This window comes from Chaetodon trifascialis, chromosome 19 (assembly GCF_039877785.1).
Source record: "Chaetodon trifascialis isolate fChaTrf1 chromosome 19, fChaTrf1.hap1, whole genome shotgun sequence".
Classification (NCBI taxonomy): Eukaryota; Metazoa; Chordata; class Actinopteri; order Chaetodontiformes; family Chaetodontidae; genus Chaetodon; species Chaetodon trifascialis.
Genome location: NC_092074.1, coordinates 13,968,333 through 13,987,879, shown reverse-complemented (window position 1 = coordinate 13,987,879; position 19,547 = coordinate 13,968,333). Strand labels below are relative to the sequence as shown.

General features: G+C 43.6%; 1 protein-coding gene across 2 annotated transcripts in view; it reads right to left on the bottom strand.

The window, feature by feature from the left end:
* Positions 1–19,547, bottom strand: part of nhsl1b (NHS-like 1b) — a 98,657-nt gene that overhangs the window by 52,839 nt on the left and 26,271 nt on the right. Inside the window, exon 1 of one of the 2 annotated variants that reach the window (XM_070986992.1) lies at positions 4,297–4,639. The exons of the other annotated variant lie outside the window; for it this stretch is intronic. Coding sequence (XP_070843093.1) covers positions 4,297–4,549 — 253 coding nt within the window. The 5' untranslated portion in view covers positions 4,550–4,639. Of the gene's footprint in view, positions 1–4,296; positions 4,640–19,547 lie in introns of those variants that run through there. 2 annotated transcript variants of the gene reach the window in all.

Sequence of the window (19,547 nt, the reverse complement as noted above, 5' to 3'; positions counted from 1 at the left end):
CTGTCAGCTGTGAGCTCTGCGTCAGTCCAAGATAAAACTGAGTAACACACTCAGATAAGAACTTAGCTCGCTGTGGCTAACATCACACACGCAATGAGAGGGAACCTGGAATTTCACAAATCTGGCCCTGCCACTCCTCTCAGTTGAAACAGATTGATCGGTAATCAGCAGGAATAAATGGAAAATGACAGAAGACACACCATAAGACAGGAAGGCATGATTGGATTTGCGCTGAAGGTGACTGAAAAAGATCATCATCACACATAATCTCTCACCTTTGGATTGTGTTCGGACAACATTCCTCTACATAAGCCCTCTAGACCTCTATCCCCTTACAAACCATCATCCTCTACCTCCCCTTTTCATCATCAAGGCAGGGCATTCATGGATTATATCCCTTAATAGAAAAGGGAATAAGGGACATACAATATGATACAAAAAGGTGGGTGGTGCAGGTCAGAGATTTGGTTTTTAGGGAGAAATATGAGTTAATGCGATTTAATGCGGGCTAAAACTCGACTGCGACGTGCGGCAGGCTTTGTGAGGGTTTTCAGCATACAGTAGGTCTGATCTGGGATCATCTAACAGAGACACAAAAACGAGGTTATGAAGTGGATCAGAGAGAAAAAGATTTGACTCACCTGAAAATCACAACATCATCGTCAGCACATAGGAGAGAAAGAGAAAGAAAAGGGGGATTAGGAAACAGTTGAATGTATCTTTCTTTTAAGATTAAGTACGCGCGTGTGTTGTGTGTACACATATATTTCTTCTTACAGTAGGAGTGTGTATGCGCCCTGGGCTGTGGGCCACATCACCAGATTTCCATGTCTGTCTTTTAATGAGGCCTTGCTGGTTTATACATCACATCTCCCCCTACAGCGAATTATCATCTGCTAATCTGGATTTACACATGGACTACATAATGATGATGCGGGTGAATCGCTCTGTGTGTGCGTGTGGAAATGTGTCCATCCCTTAAAAAAAAAAAAAACATGTTACACAAGAGTTTGGCCTCTTCTGAATCCTCTCAAATTTCACTACATATCTCACACAGATAAAGACCTTTTCATACAGACTACATTTATTAACGGCTGGCTGATGGCATTTTTATAACTTGAGACCCAATTCTGGTCCCGGCCGCCACAACGCTGGTGTGCCAAGTTATGGTAAATATTTAGGTCAATATTTTGTTGCCCTAAATCTGTAAATCAATTTAAAAAAACACAGTGACATACCATAGAAACACAAAAACACATCACAAAACTCTAAACGCTAAATCCCTCAATCTCCATGTTAACACTGTGAACTCCTACTTGGCAGCAATGGAAATCTCAACGAGTCATCAAGTTCATTTCATGTGGAGACTTGTGCTGCACACAACACATAAACAGCAAACACTGCAAGAAACAGTAATCATGTAAAGCCCACATCCCCCCGCCAGAGATTGAGGCTCAGATGATTCAGATTCAGGCCTGAGGGGCCTGAGGGGCCTGCCCAGGGGCCCGACTGTCCCATCCATTTCTTGGCATGGCCTTCCAGAACAGCCATCAGGCCTGTCAATTGATTGATTCAGACATACAGCCACAACAGCGAGATCAATAGGTTTGATTGAGGAGATTGATCAGGTTACTGTGTGTCTCTGTATATGTGTGAAAGAGCAAAGAAGACAGTGAGAGGAGGAGTGAGGTTCAAACTACTGATGGAGGAAGCAGAGAAAAGTAAAGTATCCCAGTGTAACTTTTCCTGGTGAAAAATTCGATTGAGCGACATTTTTTGATACTTCTCAGGCTAAATGAGTTTTCTTACTCCAGGAATCTGCCATAATAAAGAAAATGAATCCACCAGATGTTTGAAAGCAATGAACACATGTACAGTTAATTAGCTTTGTGTGTTAATTTTTTCTGATTCCAGCTCAGTGTTGTTGACCCATCCAGTCAATTAAAGTTCACCGGGACAGCCAATAGCAGCTTGTGCAACAGACGGCACTCTTACACATGATTGGCTCAAAATTGCCCGAATAGGAAGGTCAAGCCGAGCCACACCGGGAAGCACTCACTCGCACACCCGTTACTCTGGCAACCGGGGCAAACACCCAACCAATCAAGCTGGAAGCTGCGTCAAAATTGCAGGCTCTGGAGCCACAGGCACTCATTTTAGGCCTATATTTACACACAGGCACAGTGCGCGGCTGCCCATGTGTCTTGTAATGGGTCCTGGCAGACGTGTGGAAGCAAGATCCAGATGTTATAAATACTTCAAGTTCAAACTAGAGAGGGGATTCTTATGAGACGTTTCCTCTGTCTGGTGTGCGCTGTGCATGTATACAGTATGTGTGTATTCTTGTCTCTGTGTGCTTTGGATGGAATAATTTCATTCTGACCCGTCTCTGACACTGTGTCCTGGCCTAGAATTAGCTATAAAAAGACGTAGACTTGTGCATGACAGGGAGAAAGAGAGAAAAAAAGAGGGTGTGTGAGGTAGAAGAAGCACTGCAGGAGACAGCTCCAGTCTCTGAAAAACAAAAGTCTACCAGTCAAAACACACAACGTATTAAGGGATTGACTTAACACAGACATCAGCCTTGTTGCTCTCCATCTCGAAGCTGTGCTGTTAGCTAATTTAACAAAATCAATAAACACTTCCCTTCCTTCCTTGAAATTTACCAAGTAATGCTCAGCTATCGTTGATTGAAATTAGGATCTGCTTCCTGACTCTATCTATAAAATAATCAATAGGGACACTCAAACCTATGAGACTATTAAATTAACAGTGAGGGACATAAAACGAGATGTGTCAAAAAAAAAAGAAAAAGAAAAAGACAGAAAAGTCCTACTAAGAACTAGATGAGGACAAACATGGACAAGACAGACAGATTACGAGGGTAAGATGATAGACAGATCAAACAGAGGAATAACATGGAGTATAGTACATTCAGATACAGATTCGCATCAGACACAAGGACCTTCTCTGCACATGCACAAACAGTTCATGAAACCTAGAGCACACAGATAAACTTAACAAAAAACACATCAACAAAATGCGTGACGTAGTTTTTCAAGATTTCCCGTGATGTTGGTGAACAGATGTGATGTGGTGAATGTTTACAGCTTCGGTTTTAATGATCTCATTCCCAAAGGGTGAGCACAGATTCTAGCCTTTGACTTTGAGAAAAATGTGAGGACCTCAAACCATGCCAGCCATGTGCAGCCCTGAGCTGTTTTAGGACGGGGCAGGTTCAGAGGTGACAAAGTGACGAGGAAGGATTGAGACGCGCAACAAACGACAATGAGCTCCACGTTTCTGTGAGGGAACGAAAAAGCTGACACTTCCATCGTGATATGTGAATATATAGGTATTATTAGAGTGATGATTATGGGTGTTAAACAAGTCATCGCTGATCTGAGACCATCTGAAACAGACCTGCCACTTCAGCTCGGGACAACAGCAGAGTTAACGAAGACAGTCGAGAGGCTATAGTGCAGCCATTGGTGTCTTTTTCCATTTTCAGGTAAAGGTTAGGCTACAGTTACAGCCATTGTCCCCAAAGTCATATTGACACCACTGACCAAATACACACACATGCATGTACACACACAGCTAATGAACTGATCAATAAATAATGAGCCCAATAAGGAAACACAATACCTGAGGTACTGAGAGAGGTATAAATGGCACTTACCTCAGACGAGATGATATCCAAACATAAACTTGAAATGTCAGTGAAGAAAATTTATTTTCTACAGTATCACAACTTCTGAAGTCAGAGTGATGCACTATGCAAGCCTCCACACACGCACACACACTCACACACACACGCATACCCGCTCCCTGGCACCAGATCCTGTGCTCACATCGCCACCAGCCTGTGACATCACCAAGTCTGTGACATCACCTGTTTCCGGCCTGACACATCATTGTTTACCTATCGCACACACAAAGTACCCTTTGACCCCCGAACAGCCCCGCTGACTGCGGACGACTCCCGCTCGTTCCCTGCAGCAACCAGGAAGTGCCAGGGACGTGCACACGGAGAACAAGGGGCCATAAAAAGACAGTGACCCACTTCTTACTTTGCTTGTGCATGTAAACAAGTCATTCACTGGCTTCCTGGTAGACAGCGAGAACAAAAATCCATTCAAATGAGTTCCAAGCATTGTTACAAGTTGTGATGCAGCCAAGACCGACATACCACGTGGTTTGGTGCGTGTGCATCTACAGAAAGATGTACAACAATAAACAGTGACACAGATCATCTCTTCATTGCTGACTTTACTACCTTCTCTCCCCTCTCACCTATTTTGTGTTGAGGCTGGTACACCCAGCTGTCATCATCATCCTCCTCGTCTCCGTCTGCGGCATGAAGGTGAGTGTGCGAGTACAGGTGCGTTTGACGGTCGTGGATGGCGTGGAGCTCATTCTGGCTGTGGAAGATGCGTCTGCTCTGGCGGGAGAGGGTGGACACGCTGAGCCAACTGAGAGCCCGAGACAGGCCTGCAGGTTTTTCCTTACGAAAGGAAGAGGACCTCCTGTCCCCTCTCATTCTCATTTACGGAAAATGTAAGTCCAAGGCGGGAGGATGTAGGCTCAAAATGTCTTTAATGCCAAGTTTTACTTTGGAAAAACAATCCTCCTTTGGTTGGTTGGTAGATATTAAGCCCAGATCATTCCAAACATCTCTGAATACAGCATCCAGGTCTGCACATGTGTCAAAACGCTTCAAACTATTCAGATTCTATGTTAGGAATTAAATCAGTTCCAGGTGGGAGTTCAGCTGTAGACCAGTTTTCCTTCATTTTCTTTGCACAGTTCCACATCATGACTGACGCAGAAGTCTTCAACTTCCAACCTCCAATTAATCTCTGTCGCACGCCAAAACTCAGCTTTAAATCACCTCTTTTCTTTTCTTCTCTTCCTCTGTGTCGTAAGATTCCGGGCGGGATTCCCAAATCCAAAGGGTTAATTAGGCAATCCAGCAATCTGGAAAAATCACCAGCCCTCTGCAGCACACACTCCGATGCTCACACTTGTATGTGCACACTCACTGCTGAGCATAAAATTCCTTGGTGGTGAATGACAGGCTGGAGAGAGGTTTCCAAATTACATTAAGATACTTGTCAATCACAGCAAGCCAGTGTTTGTTGTTTACAACCATGTGTGCCCTTGAGAGCGGTTATCTCCAGTTGTTAGCACACACACACACCAGCTGACACACACCGTCTCAGCGCCAGGCTGGACCAGGAGGTTAAGAGGTTTCAGCGTCCCTGGGTCTATTCCCAGCCTGATGAAGTTACAAGCATGCTCACACACTGGCGCAAACACACTTGCATATGAAATCCTCCCGCCACAAGTTCCAAATAGGGATCCTCTATTATGTGTGTGTGTGTGTGTGTGTGTGCGTAGATGCCTGGCAGCAAAGTTGACACTGCCTCTCAGGGTTTCTAGAGAATTTCACCCAACTTCTTGCCAACACCCTCTTCTTTTTCCTCCCTGTGCTGTTTTGGCTGCATTACTCTCCCTGTTGCACCGTCGTCACTGATGGATGAAGAAGAAGCATGCCAAGTATGATGATGTTGTGAAAAAGGTCCCGGTGTTGACAGCCGTCTGGATCTGAATCTCCAATCAGCTGATCGCCGCAAGTAAAAATCAGGAAGGGAAGCCCACACCTGCTGAACACACACGCAGCGTGACGCACAGACGGGCAGATCAGAAGTAAGCGCTGGTGAGGATTCCCTGAACTCCGGTCTTCGTCAGTCCTCAGGAGCGTAAGTGTGTGACTGACTATGAGAGTTGAGTCTGTGTTGTGACTATAAGGTTAGGATTACACCCAACCCTAGTAGCCACGGTGCTGAAATACGAGTCAGCCCTTCCCTTCTTCCTTCCCTCCCTCTGTCCCTCCCTCTTTTTCTTGGTTTTCTGTGATCTCTGATCTCTGCCCCTCCCCTCCATCCGTGTGCCGGCATGGCAACCACTCCTCCCGCCCTCACACGCTTTTTTTTCCCCCCGACTTCTGTTTACTCTCCTCGGTATCCTTATCATCTCTAGGCCCTCAGGTGCTTCTTTTTCTGAGACAGCTTTTGATTCAGGCCCCCACCACTAATTGCAAGTTGTGATTCATCTGAAAAGACATTTTTAATGCCAGTTTAAATTGAACAAATGACAAAAGCACCTACAGACTTTGAGACGACATACTGTGCATCTGCAGTGTCAGACTTCTCTTATGAGAAACAGTGCACAAGGAAAGCACTACTAGTGAAGACTGTTTAAGAACGCTCTCATAGTAATACTGTAGCTGATGCCTGAGGTGCTGGAGGCAACTGGTTGAACAACAAATTTAAAGTAACTAAAGACAACACCAAACATGGTTCAACAACAGGATGATGACACCACCCAGCCAACACAGATTTATGAGTCAAACATGTAAGAGGACGTGCTGAAGTTGTCGTTGTTTTCAAAACCTTTTTAAGAAATGTGCCACTTGTGTATATTCTTACATATTTAGCTGTCCAACATACAGTTTAGGTAGGATAAAATAGCAATCAGGGGGCCTCAGGGATGAAAGCAAAGTCTTTATGGGACGCTACAACTGTGTTTGGAAGGTGCAGTTTTCCCACCCAAGTGTAACCACAGAAGGGAGTGTGTGACAACCAAGGTGTGACAATAAACCAGCACTGTGAGTGTGAATGTGTGTATCTATGTGCATCAAGCACATATTTCACAATAACCCCATAACCCTAACCAACTGATTTGAAGCTTTAATTCCTTATTGTGTATACCCTATTGTGGATCCATTACACAGCTGAAAGCCGATGCCAGGTTCGTGGATAGGATGTGGTGTAAACCTAGACTTAAACCCCCATGGCTCTGACAGGTCCCTGAACTCATTTTCTTTTTCCCTTTAGAGAAAAAGATCTACTATCTCAGCACTTGCAGTTTACACTAAAGGGACAAATGCCTGCGACTGATGTAACTTACAAACACACACATTTTATGACCTTTGTCTGCACTGATGGCACATAAGGCTACAGTCCTTTTAATAATTAACCTGCATTACTCTCTACTGTGCAGCGATAAAGGGATCCGTTAAAAGGGGCCGCGTGATGTATAAAATGAAAGTAGGTGATTAAAGCAGCACAGGGCCAGATGTTAACTGGCTCTGATGAGGAAATGATCAACTCTTTCTAATTCACATCCAGAAGCTGACGTGGAAGACAATTTACAACAAATGCAGGGCGAAAACCACACGGGGAGTCAGGACCAGTTTAGTCTATTGATTTCCCCTTTTCAGGAAGAAAGGCTGTTATACTAACGTAACTCCCTGAAGGGGACTGAAAAGTCAAAGATCATCATAAGAGGTCAGCATCCTGGTTCAACCCCCACCTCATGTCCATTTCATAAATCTCCCTGTTTTCATTCTCTTAAAGCTGCACACGGAGAAGAAACATCAGTGACAATAATCAATACGTTCCACCGGTCAGCAGTGAAGTGGACATTTAACAGCTTTGGTTCGGCTGCTTACGGTCAGAGGAGAATGTCAAGATTAGTCTGAAACAGCTTAGCTTTCATCTATTGTCTCATTATATATCTATAAAGACCCTGATCAAATATTTGGCTTTTAAAAGGACCAATCATGAGTTTTCTGTTTTCTGTTATATGTCTGTGTTCAAAATGTTTGAGTGCATGTAAACTTTTAATATAAATCTACTTTATATGAGCAGATGTGGTGCATCACATACTGATCATTGTCTGGCCATTTATGGGATTGAAAACACAGACAATTCGAGCTTACAGCATCATCTTAGCAGCAGGCTCTGCAGGATCCGGGCAACACATAGTATCAAGGATGCATCAACATGTGATCATTATCACCATCATATCATTAGAGTCATGTGGCAGTGATCAGCAGTGAAATGATAGAGACCCTAAACAAACTGCTGTTTAAACTGGCTGTACGAGTCACAAAGCCAGTTTGGGACATTCCTCTAACGCACGATAAGAAAGGAGACAGGAGGCAAAGTAAACATAAGAGCAGACAGCGATGGACTAAACTTAAGCTACTGGCGTAATTAAAGCTAAATTACATGAAATCAGATCATATTAAAGTGTTTTGGAAGATGAGCTGGATTCGCAGAGCCCTGCATCAAAAAAACATAAGGCAAAGTTAAAGAGCAGAAACTCATGACGGTGAGGCACTTCTCAGAAAGCAAATAAAAAGAAACACGCAAAACAGAAACTACAACAGATGACAACGTGGACACTGTGAACAACAGCCTTTTGAAACCACTGATTACGAAGATAAAACATCTCAGTCTGAAAAAACTAAATCCTGTAATTTCCCTCAAAATGAAAGAGAACTTAGCTAAGCCAACCAAATGATATATATCCTACTAAATAAACATCACAAAGGTGAAAAGTGGACATTTTACCTTGGTGCACACACAAACACATTCGACATGCTGTCACCGGTTTGTGTGACACACAGGGGATGGTGATCATGACAGCAACCTGGTTGCCAAGTAACCCAATCAGACATCAGAGGCCTGACATCGATACACACTGACCTGACACTGTCACACAAAGGGTAAATATAGCAGATAAAGAAGCCTACCTGGAAGCAACACGAGAGCACACACACACAAAAGCAGCATTTAGTGCGTCCACGAGTCCACAATTGTCTTTTTTTCCCTCCTAAAAAAAGACAAAAGCCTTGGCTGAGAGTGCCTGCCAAATCCCAAATCCCAGTAAGTACAGCTTCACAGTGTGTGTCTCAGTGGTAACACATTCACAGAGCCAGTTAAACACAGGGGTTCAGCTGCGCCACAGAGGAAGGCTTTTATTACCAGACAGCACCCCGCATTTACTGTGACAGTTATATGGAAGTTGCTGTTTATGTGTATGTGTGTGTGCGTTTGTCAAAAGGCCACATTTAGGGAAAAATTTCAAGCCGAACCAAAGCTGTTGATTGGCGACAGCTTGACTCATTGGGAACACAACAGGTTTCCCCAGTTTAGAGTCACTGCAATCACATGCAGATCAATATAAAATGAATTCTGTTTATAATTAGTCTGAGGTGAAGGTATAATGTGCGTGCGTGCATGTGTGGAAGTATTACTCATGTTGTGGGGACATAAATCTGTTCACATTGTGGGGACTCGCCTTCCTCATAAGGACACAGGTCCCAGAACATAAATCATTAAATTTTAGGGTTGACTTGGGTTAAGGTTTGGGTTAGGGTTAGGCAAGCAGTGGCTCTGGGTAGGGTAAGTCTCCAGGAAATGAATATATGTCTCTCTCTGTGTGTGTGTGTGTGTGTGTGTGTGTGTGTGTGTGTGTGTGTGTGTGTATGTGTGTGTGTGTGTGTGTGTGTGTGTGTGTGTGTGTGTGTGTGTGTGTGTGTGTGCGCGCGCGCGCGCGTTCTATATTAGGTGCCAACAGGAGGTGTTGGAATCTTGCTGAAGGGTAAGAAGGGCCTCTTCTCCTTACTTAGATGCAAACTTGTCAGATGTACAAATGCATTTATGTAGTGTATACAAGCAAATGTGTGAGCAGACCTGTGCTTTCATGGTAGAGTGTTTGCCTGTTGCATTTTGTTGTTTGATGTTTGTGAGATTCGCCCACACACTGTGTAACTTCTGTCAGCAAGATTTAAAGATTTTACTTTTAAATTGTTTACTCCCCGAAGTTTGCATGTTCTTCCCGTGCATGCGTGGGTTTTCTCCGGGCACTCCAGCTTCCTCCCACAGACCAAACACATGCTCATTAGGTTAATTGATGACTGTAAAATTGCCCCTAGGTGTGAGTGTGAGTGTGAATGGTTGTGTGTTTGTGCCCTGCGATCGACTGGCGACCGGTCCAGGGTGTACCCCGCCTCTCGCCTGTTGACGGCTGGGATAGGCTCCAGCACCCCCCACAACCCCGAAAGGGATACGCGGTATAGAAAATGGATGGATGGATGGATTGTTTACTCCCAGATGTGTGCATGGGAAACCTGAAAGTCTGGTGTAACTGTATCACACAATATGCAAATAAAGGGTAGAGGTGCATACTTTATGTGGAGGTAACGCTGCAAGACATGGATAGAAGATCAAGGGCTAAGGGCAGTGAGGTTAACAAAGGTGAAAATGATTTTGACTTTCATTCTTTTCCCCTGATTTTAAGTCTCACACAGACATTAATTAGATGTAGTATCACATCTTTAAACATCTTTCTTGAGTGCGTGCGATGGATCCTTTTCTTATCTTCACACAACACTGAAGACAGCATTATCTGCTGTCACCTCCTGACTACTGTTTGACCTGTTATGCTACGACCTCTGAACCCTGACCTCTCTTTGAACCTGAGAGCTTAGCCTTCACCTCTGCTGGCAGCTGGCATGTCTAACTGCCTCATTTATCTTACTCTTTATCTTATTCCTCTTTAATAAGCCGTTCCCTTATACAGACATGTATTGAATGTATTCTTCTCCCTCCCTGCAAATCATTTATTTAATCACAGCTTTTCCTGTTCTTAAAACACACATTCAACTAAAACCATGTTTTTGACTGTATTTTTCACATCTTTTCATTGAAACCTGCTATAAAGGCAAGTCTGAAAGCTGAAAGACGTCCTACAGTTGTCCTTCACCGTCAGTCCTCCACCAATCATTTACATTAATAGGATTAATAAAAATCACCAGTGCTGAGCAGTGAAGGAAAAGCAACATCAAAACTGCATTGTGGTAACTTTAATGCAAGGGTCAGCCGTTGGAAACCTCTTCAGACTCCCATGAGGCTTTGCAAAGAGGTGATATGTCATTCACACTGACAGAGTCTCTGCTGTGTGATTTCAGTGGGTGTTTATGTGGTGTGCCAAAGACGCTGCATGATTTGTGTGTGGGATAACGCTGATGTATAGTGCTTGGATCTGTTGTGTGGTGTGTGGCCTTAAAGATTTTCACTTTTAAGTATTCATACGAATGTGAGTGGCGTCAATATGTGTGTTTGTGGGTGTGCGTGTGTGGGACGACTCACTCAGTTGGCCATCTGAGCCCCAATAGGGTCACTTGAGTGCATAGACTAACCTCATATAGTGACACAATGCACTTAAAGTGCCACTAAGAATGATGGGGGGTGGGAAGGGTGGGGCGAGGTTGACCTTAATCATTATTGTTCAGTATCTCAGAACAGTGAATGAACAAGCATGTGCACACACACACACACACACACACACACACACACACACAGAGGCAAGATACATACACACAGGCCATTCATACAAAATAAAGAAAGCACATTCTTATGTAACGCAACCTTGATCAAACAAGCAGCCCAGGGAGGAAACAGGATAAAAGTGACTAATCCACTTGATAATAGACCAGGAGGCTGAGGAAGAAGTGAGTCACAGTATAAAATGTCTATCTGGTTAGCTGCTTAGCAACTTCAGACCTCCAGAGGGCAGGGCAGGGCCAGCAGGCCAGCAACAGCCCTCTGGTGTTAGTGGAAAGAGTCACTGAAGGCCCCCCAACTCTATGATTTATTATCTGATTTATTGTGCATATTTTTAAACATAAGGAAAACTATTGCCATAAGAAATGATCAAGTACAACTGAAGTACATACTAATATTTAACACTTACAGTTCAACAGTTGTTTCAAACAATGTTCAAATTCAATGTTTCAGGTTTTTAAGAATCTAAAAATGATATTCAGCACTATCAGTAAATAATAATTGTTACACGGTGCCTTATTAGAAGTGTAATTACCATTTCCAACCACACGGGGCTGCCGTCAGACTGAAAATCCTCTTGAGTTGTAAGAGTGGTCAGTGTGGCCTCCTGTCTTCACTGAGAGGTTAAATGGGCTGGAAAACTGCATCCATGCATCTGTGTGTTTGTATGTGCATGCCTCACACTTAGCTATCAGACTACACTCAATAAACAACATTATCTCAGGGCCTGAAGGGAATACAGTTCGTGTGTTTATGGGTGTGTGTCTGTACAAAGATAGTAATCTTTAGTCAGGGATAACACTGCTATTTCAAACATTCAAGGCCTATATTTGGCCTCTGTGGAACAGCCTCCTTCGAGGACACCACCCCCCCACCCCCCAAAAGAACCCACACACACAGAGAAGGTCCTGTGTGGGGTTGCTAGACAGCAACTAAGCCAGTCCAAACCCATAGAGTCAATCCTTGTCAATTCACTCTGGTTTGAAGACAAATCCCCTCATTCCTCTGGCCACGTGCTCCATTATCCCAACATCCATTATTCCAGCAGAAAGCACTGTGTGTGTGTGTGTGTGTGTGTGTGTGTGTGTGTGTGTGTGTGTGTGTGTGTGTGTGTGTGTGTGTGTGTGTGTGTGTGTGTGTGTGTGTTACTTAATTCTATTATTCTCTGGTAAAAGCTGCCAGCTTAGCTGGAAGCACCATTTTCACACACCCCTCTAGTGTGTATGCAATTAAGAAAGTATGCGTGTGTAAATATATGTATGTGTGTGCATATGTTTATCTAAGAGTCATGTGTGAGTGCAGTGCAGTATCAACAGAGACAAAGAGAAAAGTGAAGCAGGTATTGATCTCTGACCTCTCACCCTTGACCCCAAAGTGGCAGCTGACTCCAAACTTAAGTATGCCTACAAGTCATTCAACGATTGTTTGGTGCACAAATGTGTGTATTTCCACATTTGTGCACCTAACCAGACAATGCAAAATTTATGAAATGCACACACATATACTTTATATGTAGTACTGTCAAGACAAAGGCCAAGGAAACAAAGGCTGGGTGTTCATTTGAGCCACATCTGTTAAAACAGCCAAGTCCAGCATGAGGGCTGAAGAGTGCACTTCTTCCAGGATGATCATTTGTGTAACGTTCATAAGCCTCCATGTGTTCATGCTGTAGATTTATGAGGTGAGACAACTTGTCTCAGTTAGTCTGTGCAACTGAGAGAGAAAGAGACAGAAGGAGGGGCGAAGGAAGCAATGAGGTGATACCGGAGCATGCAAAGAATAAAAGTTTGAGAAAGGAGTGGCACTATAGCTCACAAGACAAATGAACTCCGGTAATCTGAGGAGGCCATTCACACACACACACACACATGCACGCACACCCAGCAGGCCTGCGTCCAGTGGTTGAAGGGGAGAAAGGGTGCGGTCGACTGTGCATTCCTGATCAGTCATGCCTGAGTGGAGGAGCTTTTCCAGCAGACCTGAGGCCAGATGTGGTTTACATATGAAGTTTTCACACAGGCTATGTTATTCAAAAAATCATGTGCAGATGGTGAATTCCAGCGTATATAAGAAGAGGATTGTGGGTGATGTGTGAAAATTTGCGAGTGAAGTGAGAAGACTTAAATTTCGGGTTATATATCCACTTTAATGTAACATTTACTTTCTTCTATTCATCCTCTTCAGAGCTTTACGAGACAGCTCAACAGATATGACCTGCATAAAATGCTTTTCGGAGGAAATTATGAAATCTAAAACCTGGCAGGAAACAAGTTAAGTATTTCACCCTGAGCAAACCCACAAACCAGCATATGACCATGCAAATGACACACTGTACACACAGATCCAAAAGTCTGTGTACAAAACGGATAAAGAACCTTTTTTTTAATTAGTCAGGATGATTAATCAAAATTTTAATTATTCAGTGTTTAAATATTAATTTATGATTAGCTTTGAGAGTTTACTTTGACAGCCCAAAAGGTGTTCCCTACTGTGAACTTTATTTATGAACTGCTGGGCAGCATGTTTGTCATTGCAACAGTGTTTAAACTGCGCTTGTGTAAGTCTGACATGTGGCAGAACCTGTTCCTATGTCTCACAGGTAGGACCGTGCTCGGTCGGGAAAGTCTGTGTGTGTGTGTGTGTGTGTGTGTGTGTGTGTGTGTGTGTGTGTGTGTGTGTGTGTGTGTGTACTGAGTGTTTTTATTAGTCCAATCTGAGTGATGACGGCAGCTTGGCGAGCAGCTGTTTAAAGGGAAGCACCGGTCAGGTCAGAAGAATGTACAGTTTTTGTGCAGATTCTCATATATATATACACACAAACTCCATGACTGTAAACATGCCGATGTGGACCTGCGGCTGTGTACACACCCACTAACACATATGCACAGACACACACCATGAACTCTTTAAACTTCACTCAGGTTTTAAGACACAGTTCACTTCCTGCACATACTTAATATGTGTATACGTGTCTTCGCTGCACATGTCTGTGTGTGTATTGCTGTGTATGTCTACAAACTGGATGCTGTGTTAAAGCCATGTGGAGTGTTGTGAAAACAGCAAGCTCCATGCTGACAAAACACACGTGTGTCTATTCAACAGCGACCTCCCACAGTGATATCCCAGCAGAGTCAGCGCTCGAGAAAATTTCTCAGCAGCTCTTCAGCCGTCACTGCCATCTATAAGGCCTGCTTATCTTATTATTCAGTGATTAATGTCTAACTACTACAGGTTACTATTTGCATGTGAGCATGGACCTTATGGTGTGTGCATACTGCTTATATTCCAGATTTAGCATGTATTTTTGCTATGATGTATGTATTTCACATGGATTTAATTGTAACAGTTTCATCACTGCATCTACATTTTTTTTCTAGGCCATGATTTTCTGTGGTTTCAGATTAATTTCTTACTAAAATCAAACTGGACTCCCGGGGGAGAGGGTTGAACGGTCAGACAGAAGCAAAGGCAAAGTTCAGCTCATGTGCTGACAGCCAATCTGGCAACACACCAGGAGTCCAATCTGGCCACACGCCCACCAAGCCCCACTGGGGCATGCGTACTACAGGTGCCACGGTCAAATGCTGAAACCTCTTTCTTTGTGTGAGAGTGTGCGTGTTTGACACGGAGTGTGAGGCAGACACAAAGTGAAAAAAACACAGGCAAAGGAGAAAAAAATGAATGGATAGGTGAATATTATAAAAAGCAGGATGAAAGCAAAGGTGTCTTTTTAATCAGTGTGTGCAGGTTTACAGCTGGTTCAGAGGTGTGAGTATTATACGCCATGTGTTTACATGTATAAAGCCTTTTAACAAGCGCACAAGTGAGAGGAAAACTCTAATAAAAACCAGGACGTGTGAAATAACAGTAGCAGTAGCCTTGCCGTGCACTGGAGTGTGTGTGTGGCCCATCATGCCTGTGGGAGTATGTGTGTGCACGTGTGTGTGTGTGCGGTTTGTACTCTAGCGGAAACACACTTCATATCTGTGGCTCTTCCAGAAACACTCAGCGCTGGCATTAATACTGATTTAGAGAGGAAGAGGGCAATGTAGAGGGATGAAGAGGACATAAAAGTGGAAAGTGATAAAGTGCAACAATGGTAAGAGATAGAAAAGAGAGAGGGGGAGAGAGAGAGAGAGAGAGAGAGAGAGAGAGAGAGAGAGAGATTGATTGAGACACAAAATAAAAGACAAAAGAAAGCGAGAGTGAGGGACAGAGTAAATTATGCTGATTGAGCAGACGGCAGGCTGACCGTTACTGTGACAATAGGGGCCGACTTTAGGTCTGGCATTTTGCCCTCTACAGCTGTGAGCTGTCTGACACGCGCACACACACACACACACCATGCAAAACTGTTCGTTATTCTGAGCTCATCCCTCTTATCCTGGCTCATAGCACTACATCAAACCAGCACAAGCCTCCTTTAAATGCTGGACTGAGACCAGCTTTAATTTGCACACACACACACACACACACACACACACACACACACACACACACACACACACACACACACACACACACACACACAGACAGATTCTTGTCTGCAACCTCTCTCCACCCCGCTGGCTTACTTTCCTTACTCCTGATCCAAGAACAGCTCCCACAGCAAGTCAACTTTTAGTGATGGATTTAAGAGCAGAATCCAGATCAGCAGTTGCTGGCCAGACCAGCTGGCAACACTGACTTCCAGCCGTTACACACTGGGGTTTCAAGGCGCATTACAGACAAAACCATGGGTGTAATCGTGGTGGAGCATGAACACACACAGAGACACACACACAATAGATCAACTCAAAATAGAGCATCTGAATGGAACACACCCACACGGAGTAATATAAACACAGAGGGAGTTCATATTTGCTGTGCAATGATTGACCATATAACACGACAGGACTGTCAAAACACACACGTATCCAGACACACACACCAATCAGAAATAGAGCTCCCCAAAGATATTCCTCCCACGAGCTGTCAAAAGTTTAAGAGTGGAGTTCCATCTGGCCACCCTCCATTTCTCTCCCTCTTTCCTTCTCCCCATCTGTCTTTCTCCATCTCTCCACATCCCTTTGTCCCATCTATCTCTGTCTCAGTCTCATCTTCCCTCCTCAGCCTCGCTTTGCTTTGTTTGTTGATCTAAAATCTCACTGGCACATCTCAGAAATCACTGTTTCAACATTTCTCCCTGTCCTTTTTCTGGATCTCTCTCCCCCTCGTCAAATCTCTCTTTTCTCAAACACAGCCTGTCTTTGTGTCTCCGCGCTGGGGGGGTGAAACAAAAACTCTCAGCCTACCTCGGACTGAAAGCCAAAGGCCACTGGTCGTGGCCACCCACCCACGGCGCACCAACCCAGTAGGGACTTTCCTGCTGTGTGTGAGTGTGTTTGTGTATATCCAGTCCTCATGCCTGTCCGTCTGCATGCATGTGTCTGTGAGGCTGCTCACAGGTGCGTGTCTATGTCTGTGTACCAGCGTCCATGTGTCTGGGTGTGCATGTGCTTGTACTAGTGTGTGTCCATGTGTGCACACTTTGAATCAAGTAAAGTGACCACCTCCTGCAGCAGGCAGGCAGGCAGACAACAGAAGACAACCAGACAAATCTACACTGATCTGTGAACTCACACTCTGGCGCTCAAACTGTACACCTTACTCCCTTCATAATAGCACGTGTATTCAGTTACTAGCCGGAGGAAAATATTGTTTTTCCAACCAAAGAAAATGAAAACATGAAATGCAGCCCCATCCAATAGATATTGTGTATTTTTTCACTGCGTCTCAAGTTCCACAAGTACCTTCACGTCCTCCAAAGCCTAATTAAATAACAAATAATTGAGACGAAAACCCTCATTATAGCTGGACTCTGTACAAAACAAAGGTTACACATAACCGTCAGTGTTTTACACTCTTCTTCCTCAGGTTGTTGTCTGTTGTCCCATTTATGGGTCAACACCGGATAGTACATTTCCCATAATGCAACTCCACATTTGGCTTATCCAGCAAATTAAAACCTGATATATATAGGGATACTTTAGTTTACATGTATTATACTTTGTGATGAAAACATTACTGGTCGCTCAAACTTATGGTGAGTATGTATAATACTGTAATCAGATACTGGAAACAGCAGTTACCAACACATTGGCGAACAGAGTCAAAACAACAGAAGATATGTAATTATCCAAACAGCTATGAACTGTGCTATAAATGCTTTTACGGATTAAGCGTGATGGCGGTGTTGAGACTTCACTAGTCTAATCTCATGGAAAATCCACCACCCTAAGGTTACAGTTCAGGCTCTCTGAAAGCCAGGGAAAACCCTTCAGTATTAGGTCCTGGCTACATGTGACACACTGGTGACTGCCAAAAACAACTTGGTAAAGAGAAGATGAACCAACGGCTCCAGTGGAGGAAGACAGACGAATGAATGTGTCCACTGCCAGCGTGACAGCATCCAAATCAAGATGCCTCATAGCTGCTGACAAAAAGGTTAAGAAAAGAAGTGGTAGCACAGAAGAAGGTAGCAGTCTATATTTTTAGGAAAATTGTTAAGTATTTTCTTCAAGCAACACTCCTCCATTAGTGGAGTGAGACAACTGATGTTTTGTATAATACAAGTAGCCTCCACAGTCTCCAGACCCTTAATAAAAGTCAATGGACCATACTCTAACACTGACTCACACAGCCAAGTGAAGGGTACAGCCTTTTGGTTCAGCCAAATGTATAAATATAGTTATTTGAGGGTGACACGGTCTCTGTCGCTGTGTTTCTAGGGGCAATCTCTCCACCTCCTACTCGTCTAGACAGCACAGTCACTCCATCATTAAAGCACCAGGCCATAGCTGCAGAGTTCCCCACATGAAAGACGACGGCCTCGCAACGGCCTTTGCTTCAGTTTCAAATAATTGAATGGATTAATTACTTTGACACTGGCCTTTGGATAAAACTGAATCTGAGTCAGTCAGCAAAACTGTGTTGAAGGCCCTGAAAACGGTCAGCTACTCATCATGAGTAATGGGGTCCTATAAGAACACACACTTTTATGCCAAAGTTGGTACAATTTGGGTTGTTTCCCTCGATAGATTTGTTTTTTTTTGTGTGTTCAGGCGATGCTCTCCTCACTGTTCTCAAGTGGGCCGGGCTCAGTATGAAAAGAGTGATGTTGTAAATATTTATGTCTACAGAGAAATGCTTATGGGGTCTAGATTTATTGGTCTCCATTTTGTACAGTGGTGATTACGAAAGCGACAAAAAAGATATCCTGTGCTCTACAGTCAAACGCTTTATATTCCTACAAGAAAGGAAAGAAAGAGAGCGAGAGCAGTTCATCTAATTCTTGCCCAAAGGCTCATTTAATGAGTTGAGAACAGGAGAGTTAATAACATGTAGAGACACACAAATGAGTATGAATGTAGCCTACAGCAGTACAGTACACACGCATGAACACACAGAGACACGTACGTACGCACGAACACACATTTAACCTCATTTCAGGGGAAGAAAGCTCAAGAGAGCCCATACAGTCCTTCACAGACATTTACACCTGAATACACACATCCACATCTGCACGGAAAGATTTATGTTAGATACAAATTTATGGCAGAGCATCAGGCTTCTCCATTGGAAAAGAAAAAGAAATATTTGTCACCCAGGTGGCTTCTTGACAGATGAAACAAATACCGTCAACTCAAGTTAAAACTGAACTGTTGTGACTTTTCAGCACATTAAATCAGTAACTCTCAATTCATTTGCCTACTGAAAACTAATTCAATCTCAAACAACTGCAAACACAAGCATGTTTTATCAGCAACCACAAGCTGGTAAATACAACTCCTACTGTAAGATTTGTAAGACTCTGTCCAGAGTTCAGTCTGACATAGTGCATCATAACTCCTGGGTCCATATCACTATGTGGCTAATTCAACATCTAGCCAGGGGACAACACATGAAAATTCACCTTTTGGCTAACAATGCCATATTTATAGTGATGTTGATCAATGTGCATTGTCCCTTGAAAGATTAAATAAAATGGGCTTCTTAAAAACACCGCTTTTCACAGCAACAGACTGTGTGCAGATAAATGCTCTCAACGCCTTTCTGACCTTTTGTGCACTTCCCAAACCCTTAAAAGACCCAGAAGTGGAGGTTCCGCTTCCTTACAAAAACATTTCTTTTCCTGTTGGAATAATAAAAACGGCTTGTAAATCTTTGGATCTAAATGGTCTTTTGGACTGGTCGGACAAGTCGGCCATAGCTACAGGCTCTAGGCGAGAGAGAAAGGGGAACAGTGTGAAGAGAAGTGATACGGGTCATAGGGGTGTGAGAGCAGGTCAGCACACTACAGTG